This window comes from Hippopotamus amphibius, chromosome 4 (assembly GCF_030028045.1).
Source record: "Hippopotamus amphibius kiboko isolate mHipAmp2 chromosome 4, mHipAmp2.hap2, whole genome shotgun sequence".
In the NCBI taxonomy this organism is placed as follows: Eukaryota; Metazoa; Chordata; class Mammalia; order Artiodactyla; family Hippopotamidae; genus Hippopotamus; species Hippopotamus amphibius.
The window spans coordinates 99398744-99416468 of record NC_080189.1 but is presented as its reverse complement, the minus strand read 5'-3'; the positions used below and the strand labels follow the sequence as shown (position 1 = coordinate 99416468).

Genomic DNA, 17725 nt, shown 5'->3' with positions numbered 1-17725 from the left:
TCTGTTAAAAAAAATAATAAAGCACATAGCTATACTTAACTCTATTTGGTAAAATAATTCTCAATTAAACATGGAAAACCGTAAAACATCTTCTACCCCAATACTTCAAAAACTAAAACCCTTCAAGAAAACAAGCTACTATACAAATTAAGAAGCTTTGGGGAGGAGGACGGAACAAGCAAAATATGATTGCTCTATTTAGCTATTCCAGTTAAAGTTTTTGTCTTGTCAATATAATCCCTAATCTTTTTTTCAGCACCTAAAATTCATAATTTTTATCATCTTCTTTACAGCATAATCAGTAGAAGCTGGGTTATTCTAGACCCCCTCCAAAGGAGGTTACCTACTCAAATAACAAAAGACTCTAGTTTTCATAATTTCATCCCAAAGGCACATAGGTCTGTATAGGACTAGACTCCAAGGTACAAGTTGCTTTACCACTGGGTAATAGGATTAGTGTTCTTAGAGCCTATCATTTCACCTACCAAACTCAAGTACAAAAAGAACCTCACACTCCTCCTCTCTACTCCACCTCTTTGCATTCCCACTGACACTGCCTAGGTTCTCAACAGCCTCCTCCTACACTGCTGTCATTGCCTCCTAGTCTTCTTGCTTTCATTTCTTCCATTCTCCAATCTGCCCTCCACAAAGCCACCTTCCTAAAACAATAATCTTGTCATCAGCGCAAAAAAAAAAAGTCTAAACTGCTTACAATGGAATTCAAGGCCCACCATGGTTATAACCTCAACCTATCCTTCCAGCTTCAGTTCCCACCAGTCTTTCATCTCTTGCTAACTACTGCATTAGCCTATTTGCTTTTAACTGAATGCCACGCCTTTTGATTTTCCTCGCTATTTCCAGTCCTTATCTATTATTATATTTCTACTATGAATGGTAGGATTTATAAGCATCAGGATCTGGAGTATAGAACATTTTATCACCTTCAAACTAAATTTGCTATCTAAAAAAGAAGAGGAAATGTGGGGGGAGGGGGGCACAGAGGAAAAAAGAAAGGACTGGGAAAAGCACCGGCAGGACCAAACTACATGCTAACTCCTCACATTTCTTGCATTTTCTCAGGCCTCCCCATACTATCGCTACAGCTTGGAATGTCCTTTTACTTTTCACACCTGGAAAATATGTGCAAATCCATCTAGACTCAGTTAAGCATTGCCTTGAAAGCACGTATTTACTTATTTTCTCCCTTTCCTCTTTTGGGATAAAGACCATGTGCTACTCATCTTTGATTTTCTGTTGCCTAGCACTGCAGCTGGCTCATAATGGGCACGCAAATATTTGCTGAATGAATAAATGAATGCAGTGACCCAGACTTTCCAAGGCTATCTCCAGCAAGATAGACAAATACCTACACGCATAATGCATAGGTAGATGAACAGGAACATGTTCAAAGATGGCTCTGGAATATGGTAAGAATTCTATTTCTTGGCCTGGGGGATGGCACCCTGGAGCTCATTTTATTATAATTTTTTTTATTCTGTCATTTTTCTGCACATAAGGTATTCTTCTCTTAACCCTCTATCCACTTCTCAAAAGTAATCAGCTAAACACTCCAGAGCAGTTCTTTAAACCATATTTTTCTTACCCTTTTTAATATATGTGCTATATTTCACAATAACAAATTAAAAATCAATCAAATGAATAATACTGGCACAATAAGCTGGTAGAGTACTTACCTCACTTTGTGGCTCCTGGATAACTTTATAGAGAGATGAAACTAAAGAACTCTTGTCTTTCAAATTTGTAGCATAATTTGATAAAGATGTTTCTGGTAGTGTCTAAACAAATTTTAAAAAATACATTTTATTTTTATGAAATGTCTAGAATAGGCAAATCCAAATACAGAAAGCAGATTAGTTGTTGCCAGAGACTGGGGGAGAGGGAATTGGGAGAAGGAAGAATTGGGAGTGACTAACCAGGTATGGTGTTTCTTTTGGCGATGATGGAAATATCCTAGGATTATATGTTAGTGTTAGTGGCACAACATTGTAAAACCACTAAAAACCACTGTATTCTCACCATAAAACAATGAATTTTTCATTATGTGAATTATATCTCAACAAAAAAATTGTAAAAATAAAACAAAAATAAAACAAGTATTTAATCTTCGACATCAACAGGGACATAAATTAACGTCAACACTTCATCCTTGACCACAGTTTGGAGTTAGAAATAAGAATACAAATCATTTGTAAAGCCAGAGATACATTTTTTGTAGCATTATACAGGTTACCAATCTCATTAGCAGTATTTTATCCTGTTTCTTAATAAACATGTTATATAAGCATCTAATGTTTCAAACCTTAAAGCCATAGATCATGTATCAAAGTAACTCCTGAGTTACCTATTATGACTATTAAGTAAGATTGTTCTACTTTACAGAATTGGGGGGAAATTTTTTACTTCTCAGAACTGGAGAAAAATACAGCCACCCTACCAACAAACTAGTTTTCCTAATGCCATTAAAAATATCAACAACTGATCACAATTTGGCAGAGCAACCCTTTCAGAAAGGACACCATGACCAGAGAGGAATGGCAAGAGACAAAACTCCAGTAGTAAATCAGACAGTTTGGGGTAAAAGTAGTAGGGAAGTCTGAAAAAACAAAAAACCAAAAAACACTTCATTATAACAAGTGATAAAAACCTACCCTTCTAGAGTATACCCCTTCCTTTTTTTTTTTAAACCTCAGTTCTTCTTTATTTATTTATTTATTTATTTATTTATTTATTTATTTATTTATTTATTTAATTGGCTGCCTTGGGTCTTCGTTGCTGCACACGGGCTTTCTCTAGTTGCTGAGAGCGGGGGCTACTCTTCATTGTGGTGCTCAGACTCCTCATTGTAGTGGCTTCTCTTGTTGTGGAGCACGGACCCTAGGCACGTGGGCTTTAATAGTAGCGGCACATGGTCTCAGTAGTTGTGGCTCACAGGCTCTAGAGCACAGGCTCAATAGTTGTGGCGCAGGGGCTTAGCTGCTCCGTGGCATGTGGAATCTTCCCAGGGCAGGGCTTGAAACTGTGTCCCCTGCGTTGGCAGGCGGATTCTTTACCACTGCACCACCTAGGAAGTCCCGAGTACACCCCTTCCTTAACAGCTGTCCCAAAGTCATTATTTTTTCCCATGAAAATTATTTCTATCAATCAACCAATTAATCAACAATGTTAATCTTGCAGTAGATATAATGTCTCAAGACATTGCTAACAGCCATTCCAAGATATACGCTATTTCTTACATGTCCCATATCCTAGTATTTCATGATTTAAAATGGGTTATGGTTAGTGTATACAGGTGTATGTGTACATAAATAGACACAGAAAATTAAACAGCATATATTTTTATAATAAGGATATGTGATTCATTTTTACTTTACTGCAAACTCCTGAGGGCAAGAACTATCTTCTCTCTCCATCCACAGCATTCAGCACAAAGCCTGTACTCAAATCTTTGCTGAAGACATTTATTATAGATGAACAAAATAAGAAATGAATACCGTCACTGTTTACTCTTCAGTAGATTCTTTAAAAAAAGGTCACATTTCACCTTAGGATATATAAGTGAATAGTTTCTTTTTTTAATTTAATAAGATAGTTTTGTTTACCAGAATGGTAAGTAAATGTGAACTATCTGGGAACTTTCCACCATTCTTCAGGAGGGTGGGAGGAAGTTTCACTGCAACTGCTTACATAAAGAGGAGATTAGGGCTTCCTTCAGTATTTCAAAGGCATGTAACAAAAGATCTCCAGGCAACATTCCATTTCCGTTATTTGATCAAGAGTAACCTAACACTGGTGGAATTTATATAAAAGGGAATAACTGTCAAATAAACAACAGATTTCTAGTTGCCTGAATGATAACGAACCTAAGCTGTACATGTAAAACACATTAGTATGTGTGTATGTGTGTGCTGCACACGCGTCTAAACATAAAATTTTAAACTAAGTGAATTGAAAAATAAATCTTAAAAAATGATTAGTGAATAGAAATATTATTACATATACTATCTAGGCTAAAACCACAACAGTCATTAAAAATGTGAACTACAATTTTCAGTTTATGTACCAATCAACCCTCATAAGGTAAATAAAATATTTTGTGTGAAACAGCCAAAGGCAAAAGGACAGCTCTTTTCTGAAAAGACAAGTTCTAGAAAATACCCTAGGCCTAGGCTACTACACCTAAATAAGAGGAAGGATCTCCTAAAAATTAGTGTAGTGAACTATTACATTTTATCACAATTCTGTCATTATTTCCTTTTGTGAATGTGGGAAAAGTTACTTTTGTTTAAGGAAGGAGAGAAAATACAACTGCTGTGTTTATGAACAGTGCTTTGAAAACCTTAAGATCTAAAAAAGCCTATGGATTTAAATACCATTACAGCAAACCTTTAAATTTTCTTACACTGTACTAATTCAAATATACTGGCTTTCTTAAATACCAGCTAAGCTTTCTCACTTTTCAGAAGGCAGAACTGGAGACAAAAGAAGTAATAAAGGAAAATTATAGTAGGAAATTAGTCTTGGCAAAATTTGAAGAAGACAGATGCTTCATACTAAAGTATCATTTGAGAGATGGCTTTTATAAAATGTAAGGAAGTAATATGAGTTAGGTGGATGAGAATTAATGAAGATGGACAGACGGGTGGAGAACCAATCAATAAAACAAAATTCTAACCAACAGCATTACACATAAGACTAGATTTTGAGTCACATACTGCAATTCAGTGACTACCAGGAAATCAAAACCCTGCTAGATAAATCTACACATAACATTAAAAAAAAAGGCACAATCCAATCTGAAAGATAATATTTTACAAATAGATATTTGAAAAGATAGAGACTGAACTGGCTATTCATGACCTCCTAAAATAATGAACTCCGAGTCTAATCACTTTGCTGGTATGCTAAGAAAGTATTTAATGAGGGCCCACAGCAAGAGTAGATACTAGTTTTTCCAAAGGCAAAAAAGAAAAAAACAAAAATTGCACAAAGCAAACTGTGCTGTCTTTGTGCATTTGAGAGAATGCTGAGTGAGGTTATGAGGCTGAGAGTTCAGACTGTACCCACTGAACAGTGTAGAGCCAAAATCATCTTCACAGACCACCTATTTCAGTTTTTCACAGACCATCTTTTCAGACCTAAAGGAGTTGCGTGATTTGTCCAACACTGTAAAATCACCTAGAGGAAAAATTATGATTAGACCAAAGGGTTTCTGACTTCTCAGCCCCATATACTCTGTACCCCTTACTTTATCAATCATGATGACCTGGCCTTATTAGCACCCTGGTTATTAAACAACCAAGTAGAGGCTTAGGTAGGTAGTTAGGTAGGTGGGTAGGTAGATAGATAATCCCTAAACTTTATTTCTCAAGTATTTCAAACAAAATATGTAATTAACATCACAAATCATTTCAAAAGACAAGATACTTTAGTTTTAAAAGTATATTTAGGAGATTTGTCCTCATGCACTTTCCCCTCTTCTATTATTTTAGCATGCTGCTGATTTTGCCTGGTAACCTTAATCTCTTTATCAAACATAAACAGAGCTGAATTCCACACACATTAACATAATTCAAAACAATTTTCAGAAATTATCAAATTAACCAAGGAACAGGAAATACCTTCCCTTATAAATTGACAATCATTTAAATCATTTGTTATAGCAAATTAATTAAAAATTGGGTAAATTTAATTTTGGAGGGTTGGGGAAAATGAAATAACTTTTAATTTCATGGGGCCCAGGATTTTACTCCCCTCCTCTCAATGGAGAAGTTTCCTCCCCACGAAGGGAAGGAAATAAACAGATGGGAAGGAAAAGAATGAGTCATGATTTTCAATACTTTGCCTGAATAGTTGACTCTCCCCTGATGCCCCCCTCCCATCCTTTACCATGCCCTCTCGACACAACTCCCATAATAAAGCTTGGCTAACTGGCTATACTTGCTTTTGCAAATTTTACTTCACCATTAAACATAAGGATGCCCTAGAAACTGTTAAACTTGACAATTTTCATCAACTTGCCAAAAAAATCATAATAATGAACCACATTAAACACTCTTACAGGTGAGAAAAAGCTTAAAAACACAAAGACAACATACGTTGGGGAGAAAAGGCACACACCAGAGTTAATCAAACTATCAACATATGTAGAAGGCACTATATATAGTGCACTAAATACAGTGCTTCTTAAGTGTACGTATAACCACATCACTTTATGATAAATTAGGGGATCCAGAGAAGGATATTCAATTCTGACTATAAAAGCTGACAAAATGAGAAGCTTTGTCATTCACCAGGATGAGATGGTGATGGGTAAGGCCAGCTACAAAATTAACAGGAAACATTGCTTCTCTCAAGGACACACTACAGCTGAAAAGTGTCATTACAACCTCCATTTTTGAATGACTTCTATATTCTTACTCAGTGAGAAGTCTTGTAATCTAAAATCTTAGACATCAAAAGTGGTTTAAACATATATCAGTAAGAATGAAACATCCCATTCTTGCCTGGAGGATCTAAGTCACCTAGACAGAGAAGTAGACTTCAGATAAGGGGTTTCTGAACCCAACATTCCACATAAAATTGTTAACTTTGTAGTTTCCAAGACAACATGACCCTGGGTCCACTTCACAGTCCAGGCCAGATTTTAATCCCATTACTCATAGCTCTGCTTCATTTTGAGCTTATCAAAGTACTGTTTCATTTAAATGTCGTCTAAACTCCACCTTTCCTCCAAGTCCTAAAACAATTTTGTTTTTTCCTTCGTTTGGTGAGATGCCTACAAGGTACCTATTGCATAGTCTTCCTTACTGAAACAAGCCAATAAGTCTGACTTTTGTCCAAGGCCTTGGGCTAACTGGGCTGGACAAAAAAAAAAATGACAGTTTCAGCCCAAACCCGTCCTTCCTGTGATTCATGATCAGGAAGCTCACATAATTATGCATAACAATGAGACCCAGAGGACAAAAAGAAGGTATCAATAGTTAACTGGTTAAAGGAACACAATTTTAGCTATCATAGAGAAGAGTTCATGACACAAGAACACAACTAACCAAAAGTTACATACCCCTTATAGAGGCACTGGGTTAGCCAACTAGGGAAAGATGTTCTAATAAAAAGCTGGGCAAATATCTTCCCATCTCCCCCCTCATCGTGGATCTGCCCACTCCCTCTGCCTCCCAAATTGGGAGAAACATTTCAACAGTGAATCTTTCATGGTGGCTGGAAAGAGTGACATCAATTTTCAGAAACTTTAACCATTCTTTGTGGTTTGCCATAAAAAAGGAGAAAACAAACCTTTAAACCACTTGGCGAAAAAAGAAGTCAATTTCCTAGGGAAGATTACTATGTGTAAATAATTCCCTAATAAGATTTTTTGGAACATTCTTTTGCTTCCACAGATATTTAACTTTTAGGTCATTAAAAAAAAAAATCCACTGGAATTTAAGCTCCAGACAAAACTTCTTTGGAATATAATTACTATATTAAAACAATAAATATTACCTTAAACTCTGACAACCATTCCTCAACAACCCCTTTCTCTGAAGTGAACATCTTTCCACATCTGTTCTAAACCTTCAACCTGAAAATTAACATAGAAAAATGTTAAAATTTTGAATATATTTTCTTTATAGTCAGATTACCAAGGATAGAAGTAACCCTATAAAATTTAGCTACTTTGTTACTTATGAAATTAAAGCAGTTTCAAACATAAATTACTGGGTTCATTTCAAACCAATGTGCACAAACAAGCAATAAAATGTAAGAATTTTGACAAAAGTATAAATATCATAACATGATGAAGTTGGTTCTGCAAATTTTCATTCAGCATTTAGTAATAGCAGCTGCAAAACATACAGGACATTTTTCACTAGTTTCAATTAAATAATTCCAAATAGATAATTTATCTTAAGAAAACTGCAGAAAACATTTAAAAGCTATGAAAATATAAAAAGACATGCCTCTAAAATTGACTTTATAGAAAGCATTAATATAATTTAATTTGCATATACTTCAGTTCTTTACAACAGTAACAATCTACCCAGGCAATCCACTTGGTTCCCTGAAAGCTTAACATTCATAAAACAGAAGTAAAAGTGGTAATATCCAAGATAGTGACCATATTCAACAACAGTCATTCAGAAGACTGGAATTTACTTAAGTATAATTAAGAAAAAAAGGAAGCTAAAGGAAACGCAAAACAAATTCATCTCAAGCAAAACTTTTGTCAAAGTACAATGTAGTTTTCTTCATCCATCCATCTTTAGGAGAGTGAGCTTAAAGACTGTTTCTTGAGGGGAAACTTTATTAGCTCTATCTGAATTTCCTAACCTCCTAAATCAGGCACAAACCCTGCACTAGCCTTCTTAATTTTCATCAGAATTATCATGTAGTAGAAACCGAGGCAGAATTGACATAAACTGAATTTTGATTCTATTCTTACTTACAGTATAACCCTGGGCAGGCTATTTGCCTTACTGTTTTCATTCATGAAATAGGGATAACCACAGTACCTACTTTCAATGGACTATTGTGAGAATTAAATGAAAAAAATGTAAATAAAAGCACTTATTACAGTTACCTGGCAATAAAAGTGTTACTACTATGCAATATTATTATTGAAGAATATCAACTCGTATAGCCTCTGCTCAGCTGTCTATCAAAGTATACAGATACACCTTAATGAACAACACAGGGTCTTGCAAAGAATACATTCTAATGCTTCTGTTGTCTAATTTTCACTAAAGAAACAGTTAATAAAAATATGTATATTCATTAATTCATTTATCCATACATGAAAAATTACTTGAGAGATACGCATTTTATTTTTTTAGGATAAAAAACAGCTCTTTTTTATTCTAAATTTTATCCTTAGATCAAGCCAGACTGTTAGAAAACCACCTATTTGTACCATATGATTGATTTTATACAACTGTCCATTCAGATAAACTGGGCTCTGGAATTATGCCCAAAATGTGACTGAAAACCCTGCTAGGTCAATTGTTATCCCCTTTAAAATCCAAAGGAGGAGAAAATTCAGCTCTTCAGTTTTCAAGACCAGGAAAAACTCTCCTTTAGAGTAACTGGTTTGCTTTTATATTATGGATACCATGAATCTCATAACAGCCTCTCATTGCTTTAATTTTAACAAAATGGGAGTCAAAGTTTCTGCCCTAACTCTGTCCACAGAAGAGCAGACCAAGATTAACCTTATTTATCATTTTATATTATACACTTACCCTTGTTTTCTTTCTACCTAGATCTACTTATTTCTATCCCGTTATACATGTTCATGAAGCAAAATGAAGCAAGGTAAATATAAATGTACATGAGTTTTCTTTTGTATTTATCCATTGTTTGTCTAGTAAATTAGGACAGAAAGCAATCACAGATAGAACCACACTACATCAAGTTACAGAGAACTGGGGAGGTAAAATTTTTACAAAAACTCAAAATAATTCTCTAGTTAAAATTAATTTTTAAAAGGTTAAAAGGAATCAAGGGGGATATGCAGAAGAATCAAGAATAGTCAAAGCAATCTTGAAGAACAACAGAGCTTGAGGACTTGGACTTCTAAATACCAAGGCTTACTATAAAACTTATCAAAACCATAGTAACTTGAGGATGGATGATGCCTTAGAGGACTGGGACGGGTAGGGTGGCGGGGAGTCGAGGGAGGGAGGGAATACGGGGATGTGTATAAAAACAGATGATTGAACTTGGTGTACCCCAAAAAATAATAATAAATAAATAAAAACCATAGTTTAATTACGCCAGTGTGGTATTATCACAAAGTATTATCATTAGCAAAAACAAAAACAAAAACAATGGAACAGAAAAGAATGGCCAGAAACAGACCTACACATACATGGTCACCTGATTTATGACCGAAGTGACACGGTAATTCAGTAGGGAGAGTGTAGTCTTTATAAAAAAAATAGGACTAGGTCAACTGGACAGCTACATGGGGTAGGGAGTGGGAGAGAACCACAACCTACTAGCTCATATCACATGCAAAAGTCAGCTGCAGTTGGATCACAGATCTAATTTTAAAAAGTAAAACAAGGGACTTCCCTGGTGGTGCAGTGGCTAAGACTCCGTGCTTCCAATGCCGGGGGCCCGGGTTTGATCTTTGATCAGGGAACTAGATCCCCCATGCCTCAACTAAGAGCCGTCAGTGTCAAATAAATAAATAAATATTTTTTAATCAACTTTTAAAAAATGTAAAAACTTTTAGGAGAAAACAAAAGAGAAAATCTTCATAATTTTGGGGTAGGCAAAAAAATTTTTTTTTATAAATTGGACTTCATTAAAAGAACTTCTGTCTGCCAACAAATGAATGGATAAAGAAAATGTGTCACACACACACACAAACACACATACAGAATGAAATATTATTCACCCTTAAAAAGAAGGAAATCCTGCCATTTGCAACAACATGGATGAACCTTGGGAAACCTCTGCTAAGTTAAATAAGCCAGACACAGGAAGACAAATACCGCAAGATCTCACTTGTGCGTGGAATCTAAAAAGAGTCAAACTCATGATAACAGAGAGTAAAACTGTGGTTTCCAGGACCTGGGTGGGGGTGGGGGGGAATGGGAAGATGTTGGCCAAAGGGTACAAACTTTCAGTTTTAAGATGAGTAAGTTCTGGTAACCTAATGTGCAGCATGGTAACCATAGTTAATAATAAGGTACACTTGAAATTTGCTAAGAGAGTAGATCTTAAGTGTTCTCACCACACACACACACACACACACACACACAAATGGTAACTATGTGAGGTGACAGATTTAATTAGCTTGATTATGGTATATCAAAACAGCATGTATACTTTAATGCCTCAATAAAGCTGAGGGGGAGGGAAAGGAAGAACCTCTATTCATCAAAAGATACCACTAAGAGAATGAAAAGGCAAAACCAAAGAGTGGGAGCATATATTTACAATACACAAATCTGACAAAAGTCTCATATCCAGAACATATAAAGAACCCATAAATTATTAAGAAAAAGACAGAAAATTCATTAGGAAAAGCAAGCACATCACTTATCCAAATGGAAACATATTAAATAGCGCTCAACTTTGTTAGTCATCAGAAAAATAACACACACGAGTATGGCTAAAATGAAAGAGATAATACCAAGTGTTGAAAAAGATATGAAGCAACCAGAATATTCACACACAGCTAGCATGGATGTAAATTAGCAGAGTGTCTCAGAAAACACTTTGGCAATATCCTCTAATTGAACATATGCAGATCAACAACTCCACGCATAAATATATACCTTACAGAAATGTGGATATATGTCTCTGAAAGATGTGTTCAGGAACATTCACAGCAGCAGATTTTTTAGTCAAAAACTAGAAAGAGACCAAATGTCCGTCAAGAGTAGAATGGATAAATTATAGTATATCATACATGGTGCTCTACACAATAATGACAAAAAGCAAACTATAACTACATCAGTGTCACAATATTGGGAAAAGGAAGGCAAACAAAAGAGTACTACTATACAATTACATTTATATAAACTGCCAGAATAGGCAAAATTAATCAATTGTGTTAAAAGTCAGGAGAGTGGTTGCTCTTGAGGGCATTAATTCTTGGATTCTGGTAATATTCTGTTTCTTGATCTAAGTACTGGTTACACAGGTGTATTCATTTAGTGAAAATTCATCAAGCTGAACACATGATTTGTGCATTTTTCTGTGTGTATATTATACATTAGTAACACCAGACAGCCCCAGGCCTCTTATCAATTCACCTGATAGAGATCAAATGGAAGCCCTCAATTGCATAACTGAGTTCACACAAATACTCAGTAAAACTGTCCTTCCCCATACTTCTTTGCCTTCCTCTGCAGAGCTCAAAGGGAGACCTCAAAACATCTCCCCTATCCTGAAACTTTCACAGCCTTGCCACCACTACCTGCCTCAGGTCCACCAGGACAAAAATCATTTTTTCTTCCCCTCCTGTTGATGTCTGGAACCACAAGAAACTACAGCTCCCAGGTTACACTCAGCCCTTGCACACTGCTCTTCATAACTCTTTGCGGGTCTCACCTCCTATTCCACCCTAATTCTGGAAGGAGGTTCTCTTTCACTGTGCCTTCAGGAATTGATAACCTGTTACCAACAAAATCCTCTATATTTTCAACAGTTCTCTGACTGTCACTTTCTTCTTGTTCTAACAAGAAGCCTGGCTCTTCTCTGAAGACACTGCTTTCCCTGCAAGCTTCTCAGAGTGACTGCTTTTCCTCTCATAGCCCTGGAAGAAACCACTGACCCTAGAGGTAACATCACCATTTCAGATCATTCTCCCTCTCTCCCCTCGAACCATGCCCCCAATGCTGTTTCAAAACGTAGCTGTCATCTATCCATCAATCCCTCCCCTTCATTTCTAGATGATTTCAGCTCTGGCTCATTGTCATGCTTTCAAACTACTCTTATTTAAAATCTTAATGTTTTTCCTTCTTACTCCCTGAACTCTCAATTCCTAAAAATCTCTTCCAACAATACCTCCTCCCCTGCCTCAGCAACTCAGTGCTATGACATTTACAGTTTTAAATATTGAGCCAACCTGAAAGAACACCAAATGGTCAAAGTTGGTACAATTTGAGCAACTAAACTAATAACATAGTAGTGAAATATTACCCAAAGTGTAAAATAAATATACATGAGTCCATATTGATATAACTAACTAACTAAATAAATAAAGTGTTAGAGAATAAGAGACAAATCTTCCCTTCAGAAGAATTCCAAATAATACATGCAGGTATTTCCCCTTCTAGGAGTTTAGTCTACGCCTCCCCACGGAGAATGGGCTGGACGTAGTGATCTGCTTCCAAAGAAAAGAGTATGGAAAGGGGAAAACAGTAACTTTATAGTGGAGAAATCTGATAAACACTGCCTTGATCAAGGTTAACATCACCCATGATGTCATGTGAATATCATGTACCCTTGATATGATGAGAAGGGCACTTTACCTCTGTAATATTCTTTCTAAAAAGCCATAAACCCAGCATAATCATGATACAAACATTAAAAGAAACTCAATTTGAGGGATGTTTTACAAAATATCTGATCTATGTTCCTCAAAACTAACAAGGTCATGAAAAATAAAAAATGCTGAGAGACTCACAGACCAGAGAGACTAAGGTGACGTGACAACTAAATGTAATATGGTCTCCTGGTTGTATCCTAGAACAGAAGAGATAGTAATTTAAAAGAAAACTGGTTAATTTCTAATAAAGCCTGTAATTTAGTTAATAGCAATGCAATAGTAATAACAAATGTACAATGGTAATATAAAATGACATTAGGAGAAACTGAAACTGGGTGTGGGGTATACAGGAATTCTCTGTACTATCTTTGCAACTTTTCTACAAATCTAAAATTGTTTAAAAAATTATTGAGGCTCTGATGTATTTCTATTCTAGGATCCAATCCAATTGATATTTACTGTACTCAAAAACAAAACAAAATTTTAAAACACAAGAATACACAAACACATTTCATTAGTCATCACATCATGCAGCCACTGTCTACTCATAAATGGGAGTGAAAAAGACAAAAGCCCAAGTATTATTATGGAAATAGCTTTGAGCTTACAGACCCCATGAGAGGCTCTTCAGAACTCCAAGAGGTCTCAAGATGACACTTTGAGAACCATTACCCAAGCCCTTGTCATTATCCACTTTGATTGCTCCTCTTATCTTTTCAGCATACATGTTTACCTACTCAGACCCCAAAACATTTTGACCATACCAGAACCTAATGTCATCTCCCAATTTTCTCCTTTCTCTCCTTACCCATTTCAAATTCTTTAGTTAATTATAATCACCATTTTGAATATGCTCTCTCAACTCCTTTGCTCTTATTTGTTTTACTCCTTTAGCAAAAATACAATTTTGGTAAAATCCAACTCTCCACCTAGTCCACATGAGTGCCCATGCAGCTGAACAAGATGGAGAAAACAAAACAACACTTAAAATTTATGACCAAGAACCTGACGCAAGCTCTTCCTGCTGCCTGGCAGTCATGCAGTGTCCTCCTCACATTGTCCATTCTCTTTGCTACTCTCCTATTTAATTATTTCGTGCAACCTACCTGATCCTCAAAACTTCAAAACCATCTTCCCATTCCTACTCTCAGCAGATGCCTTTAATTCCTACTTCACTGAACAACCAGAAGAGAACTTCCACAAACTCCCAAATGTCTACCCATCTTAAAGCATCTGTATCTTTAGACTTCTTCTTCCCTTTTGTTGTTTATAAACTAATTGTCCATGATCCTATCTGTGGCCAACCCTTTGAATTACACACTATAACTCTCCTTTCTTATCTACCTAAAGAGATTGCTCCAACGAGTCTCTTCTCTCCCTAATAAAATTTCTCGCTCTCTACTAACTCACTCTCCCCAAAAAACTCTCAACCTTACTTCCTCTTCAGCTATTTTCACTGCTTCTGTTTTATACTCAAACTTCTCCAGAGTTGTATGCTTGTTTCTAATTCCTACCTCCCCTCACAACTTTTTTTTTAGTTTTGAAAAATCAACTTTTAGGTATAATTTATATGGAATAAAATGTACACATTTTAAGTGTACAGTTCTATGCATACTTCCTTTTCTGTCAATCCTTCAACCTCCTGTCCCAGCCAACTACTGATTTGGTTGCTATCACTACAGATTACTTCAGCCTGTTCAAGAACTTCATATAAATGGAAACATACATTATGCACACTTGCGTCTGGCTTCATTTTCTCAGCATAATGTTTTTTTTAATTAATTAATTTATTTATTTATTGGCTGCACTGGGTCTTCGTGGCTGTGTGAGGGCTTTCTCTAGTTGCCAGGAGCAGTCGCAGTGCACAGGCTTCTCAGTGCGGTGGCTTCTCTTGCTGCAGAGCACAGGCTCTGGGCTTGCAGGCTTCAATAGTTGCAGCACACGCGCTCAGCAGCTGTGGCTCGTGAGCTCTAGAGCGCAGGCTCAGCAGTTGTGGTGCACAGGCTTAGTTCCTCCGCGGCAAGTAGGATCTTCCCAGACCAGGGATCAAACCCGTGTCTCCTGCATTGGCAGGCGGTTTCTTAACCACTGCACCACCAGGGGAGTCCGTCAGCATAATGTTTTTGAGATTTATTCATGCTGTTGGGTGTATCAACAGCTTATTCTTTTTTATTGCTGACTTGTATGAATATACCACAATATGTTTACCTATTCATCTGTTGATGGGCACATGGGTTACTTCAAGTTTGGAGCTATTATGAACCAAGCTGCTATAAACATTCACGTGGCAGAATATGTTATCTGAAGATGACCACAACATGGTCTTCTTACAAGATGACTTGGACACACCTTTCTTCAAGTAGTAGAATCAAGGGGCTTCCTAGGTGGCGCAGTGGTTGAGAATCCGCCTGCCAATGCAGGGGACACAGGTTCAATCCCTGCTCCAGGAAGATCCCACATGCCGCAGAGCAACGAAGCCCGTGCGCCACAACTATTGAGCCTGAGCTTTAGAGCCTGTGAGCCACAACTATTGAGCCCATGTGCTGCAAACTACTGAAGCCCACACGCCTAGAGCCTGGGCTCCGCAACAAGAGAAGCCACAGCAACAAGAGAAGCCACGGCAATGAGGAGCCTGCGCACCACAACGAAGAGTAGCCCCCACTCACCACAACTAAAGAAAGCCCCTGCACATGAAAAAAGACCCAACACAGCCAATAAAATAAATAAATTAATTTAAAAAAAAAGAAGAAGTAGAATCAATGTAACCTCTCTTTGAAACTAGGCAAGCTTGTTACTATGGCTAGATCACAGAAGGTTATATAGCTTGTAACTGATTCTCTGTGGGACCATCATTCCTGGAACCTATCCACTCTATTATGAAAATCCCCAGAGAACAATATGGAAAGACAGCATGCAGGTGTTCTCCAGTGACACCTGCATGTGGTGTCATGCAGAGTCCCAGCTAACAGTATCAACCAGCAGACTTGTGAGTGAGGGAGTCTTCAGATAATTCTAGCCCCCAGCTGTCAGATTACCGCTAGCCTTTGAACCTTCTCAGCTGAGGCCACAGACACTGTGAAAGACAGAAAAGTCATTTTCATGTGCCTTTTCTGAAATCCTTACCTATAGAATCCAAGAGGATAATAAAATGACTTTAATTTATGCTACTAAATTTGGGATGGTTATGCAGCAATAGTAACTGGAACGATATGTATACAAACCTTGTGAGCACATTTTTATTTATCTTGGTAAAACACCTAGAAGCAGAGTTACTAAGTCATATAATAACTATATATTTTAACTTTATACACACACACACACACACCAACAACCAAACTGTTTCCAAAATGGATATATAATTTTACATTTCCAGCAACAATTTATAAGATTTTTCAGTTCCTCTAAACCTCATCAACACTTGTTTGATATTAGCACCTTTTAAATTTTAGCCATTCTAGGGAGTGTGTAGTGGCATTTCACTGTTTCAGTTAACATTTCTATGATGACTAACATTGACTATCTCTTCATACAACTTTGGCCATTCACATATCTTCTTTTGTGAAGTGTTTCTACAAGTTGTTTGCCCTTTTTTTTTTAATTTTATTTATTTATTTATTATTTTTTGGGGGGTACACCAAGTTCAATCATCTGTTTTTATTGTTTGCCCATTTTTAATCAGGTTATACGTCTTACTGAGTTTTAAGTGTTTTTAATATATTCTGGATTTATATTTGTTTTGCAAACATTTTCTCCTGGTTTCTGATGTGCTCCTCTATTTTCTTAATGGTACTTTTTAAATAACAGAAGGTTTTAATTTTGATAAAGTCCAATTTATCATTTTTCTTTCATGATTAGTATTTTCTGCGCCCAATTTAAGAAATTATTGCCTACCCAAAGAATTTAATTTCTCTAATAGATGTAGAACTATTAAAATTCTTCTATTTCTTTTCATATCATCTTTAGTGAGTTGGGCAGTAATACTTTGCATGTGTTGCTGCAGTTCACTGCAGGAGTAAAAGTGTATCCCGTGTGATCACTATGAGGGAGGACTTTGAAAGCTTGTGTCTGATTTCCTCCTAACTCTACCTGTTACATATTTTTCCTTTACTGATTCACCTTTATATGCTTTCACTGTAATAAAGCATTGTGAGTATAACTGCCTGAGTCCTGTGAGTTCTTCTAGTCAATCACCTAATGCATGGGTGCCATGAGATATCTGAAATAGGCTTATGTCAAGATTTCTCTTCATTTCTGGTTTTCGACAGTCTATGATAAATCTAGGTGTATTTTTCTTTGAATTTATCCTGCTTGGGGATAGCTGAGCTTCTCGTATCAGTAAACCAAGTCTCACAGAAAGAGCTCATATTATGCTGGGAGTCAGCTAAATCCCCAAATTTTTCTCATACATACTGCTTCCAAACCAGGTTACTCCTATCTTGTGCATATTATCTAATCTATTCTTTAAAATCTAAGTTACAATTTAATTTTGCCTTTTAAAATTGACCCACAAGCAACAGTTACACAAACATTTGCCCAGTGAATGAATAAGTGAACAAATCTTAGAATCTTTGCTAGTTTGGGCCCTAAATTCCATTCTGTGTTTTTAATATAATGTTCAACGCATTAATTAGCCCTCCATAGTAGCTTACATCATAGCATGCAAAAAAAGTGATCCTGAAAGCAAAGAATTTTGTACTAAAG

The 17725-nt window shown here is 36.4% G+C and overlaps 1 protein-coding gene across 3 annotated transcripts in view; it reads right to left on the bottom strand.

The window, feature by feature from the left end:
• Positions 1-17725, bottom strand: part of HYCC1 (hyccin PI4KA lipid kinase complex subunit 1) — an 86140-nt gene that overhangs the window by 41384 nt on the left and 27031 nt on the right. For 2 of the 3 annotated variants that reach the window (XM_057731170.1, XM_057731172.1), the window contains exons 2-3: positions 7522-7600; positions 1695-1796 (exon numbers count right to left, since the gene is read on the bottom strand). In XM_057731170.1, the coding sequence (XP_057587153.1) occupies positions 1695-1796; positions 7522-7572 (153 nt within the window). In that variant the 5' untranslated portion in view covers positions 7573-7600. Of the gene's footprint in view, positions 1-1694; positions 1797-7521; positions 7601-11306; positions 11383-17725 lie in introns of all 3 variants that reach the window. The other variant, XM_057731171.1, reaches the window with a different exon arrangement.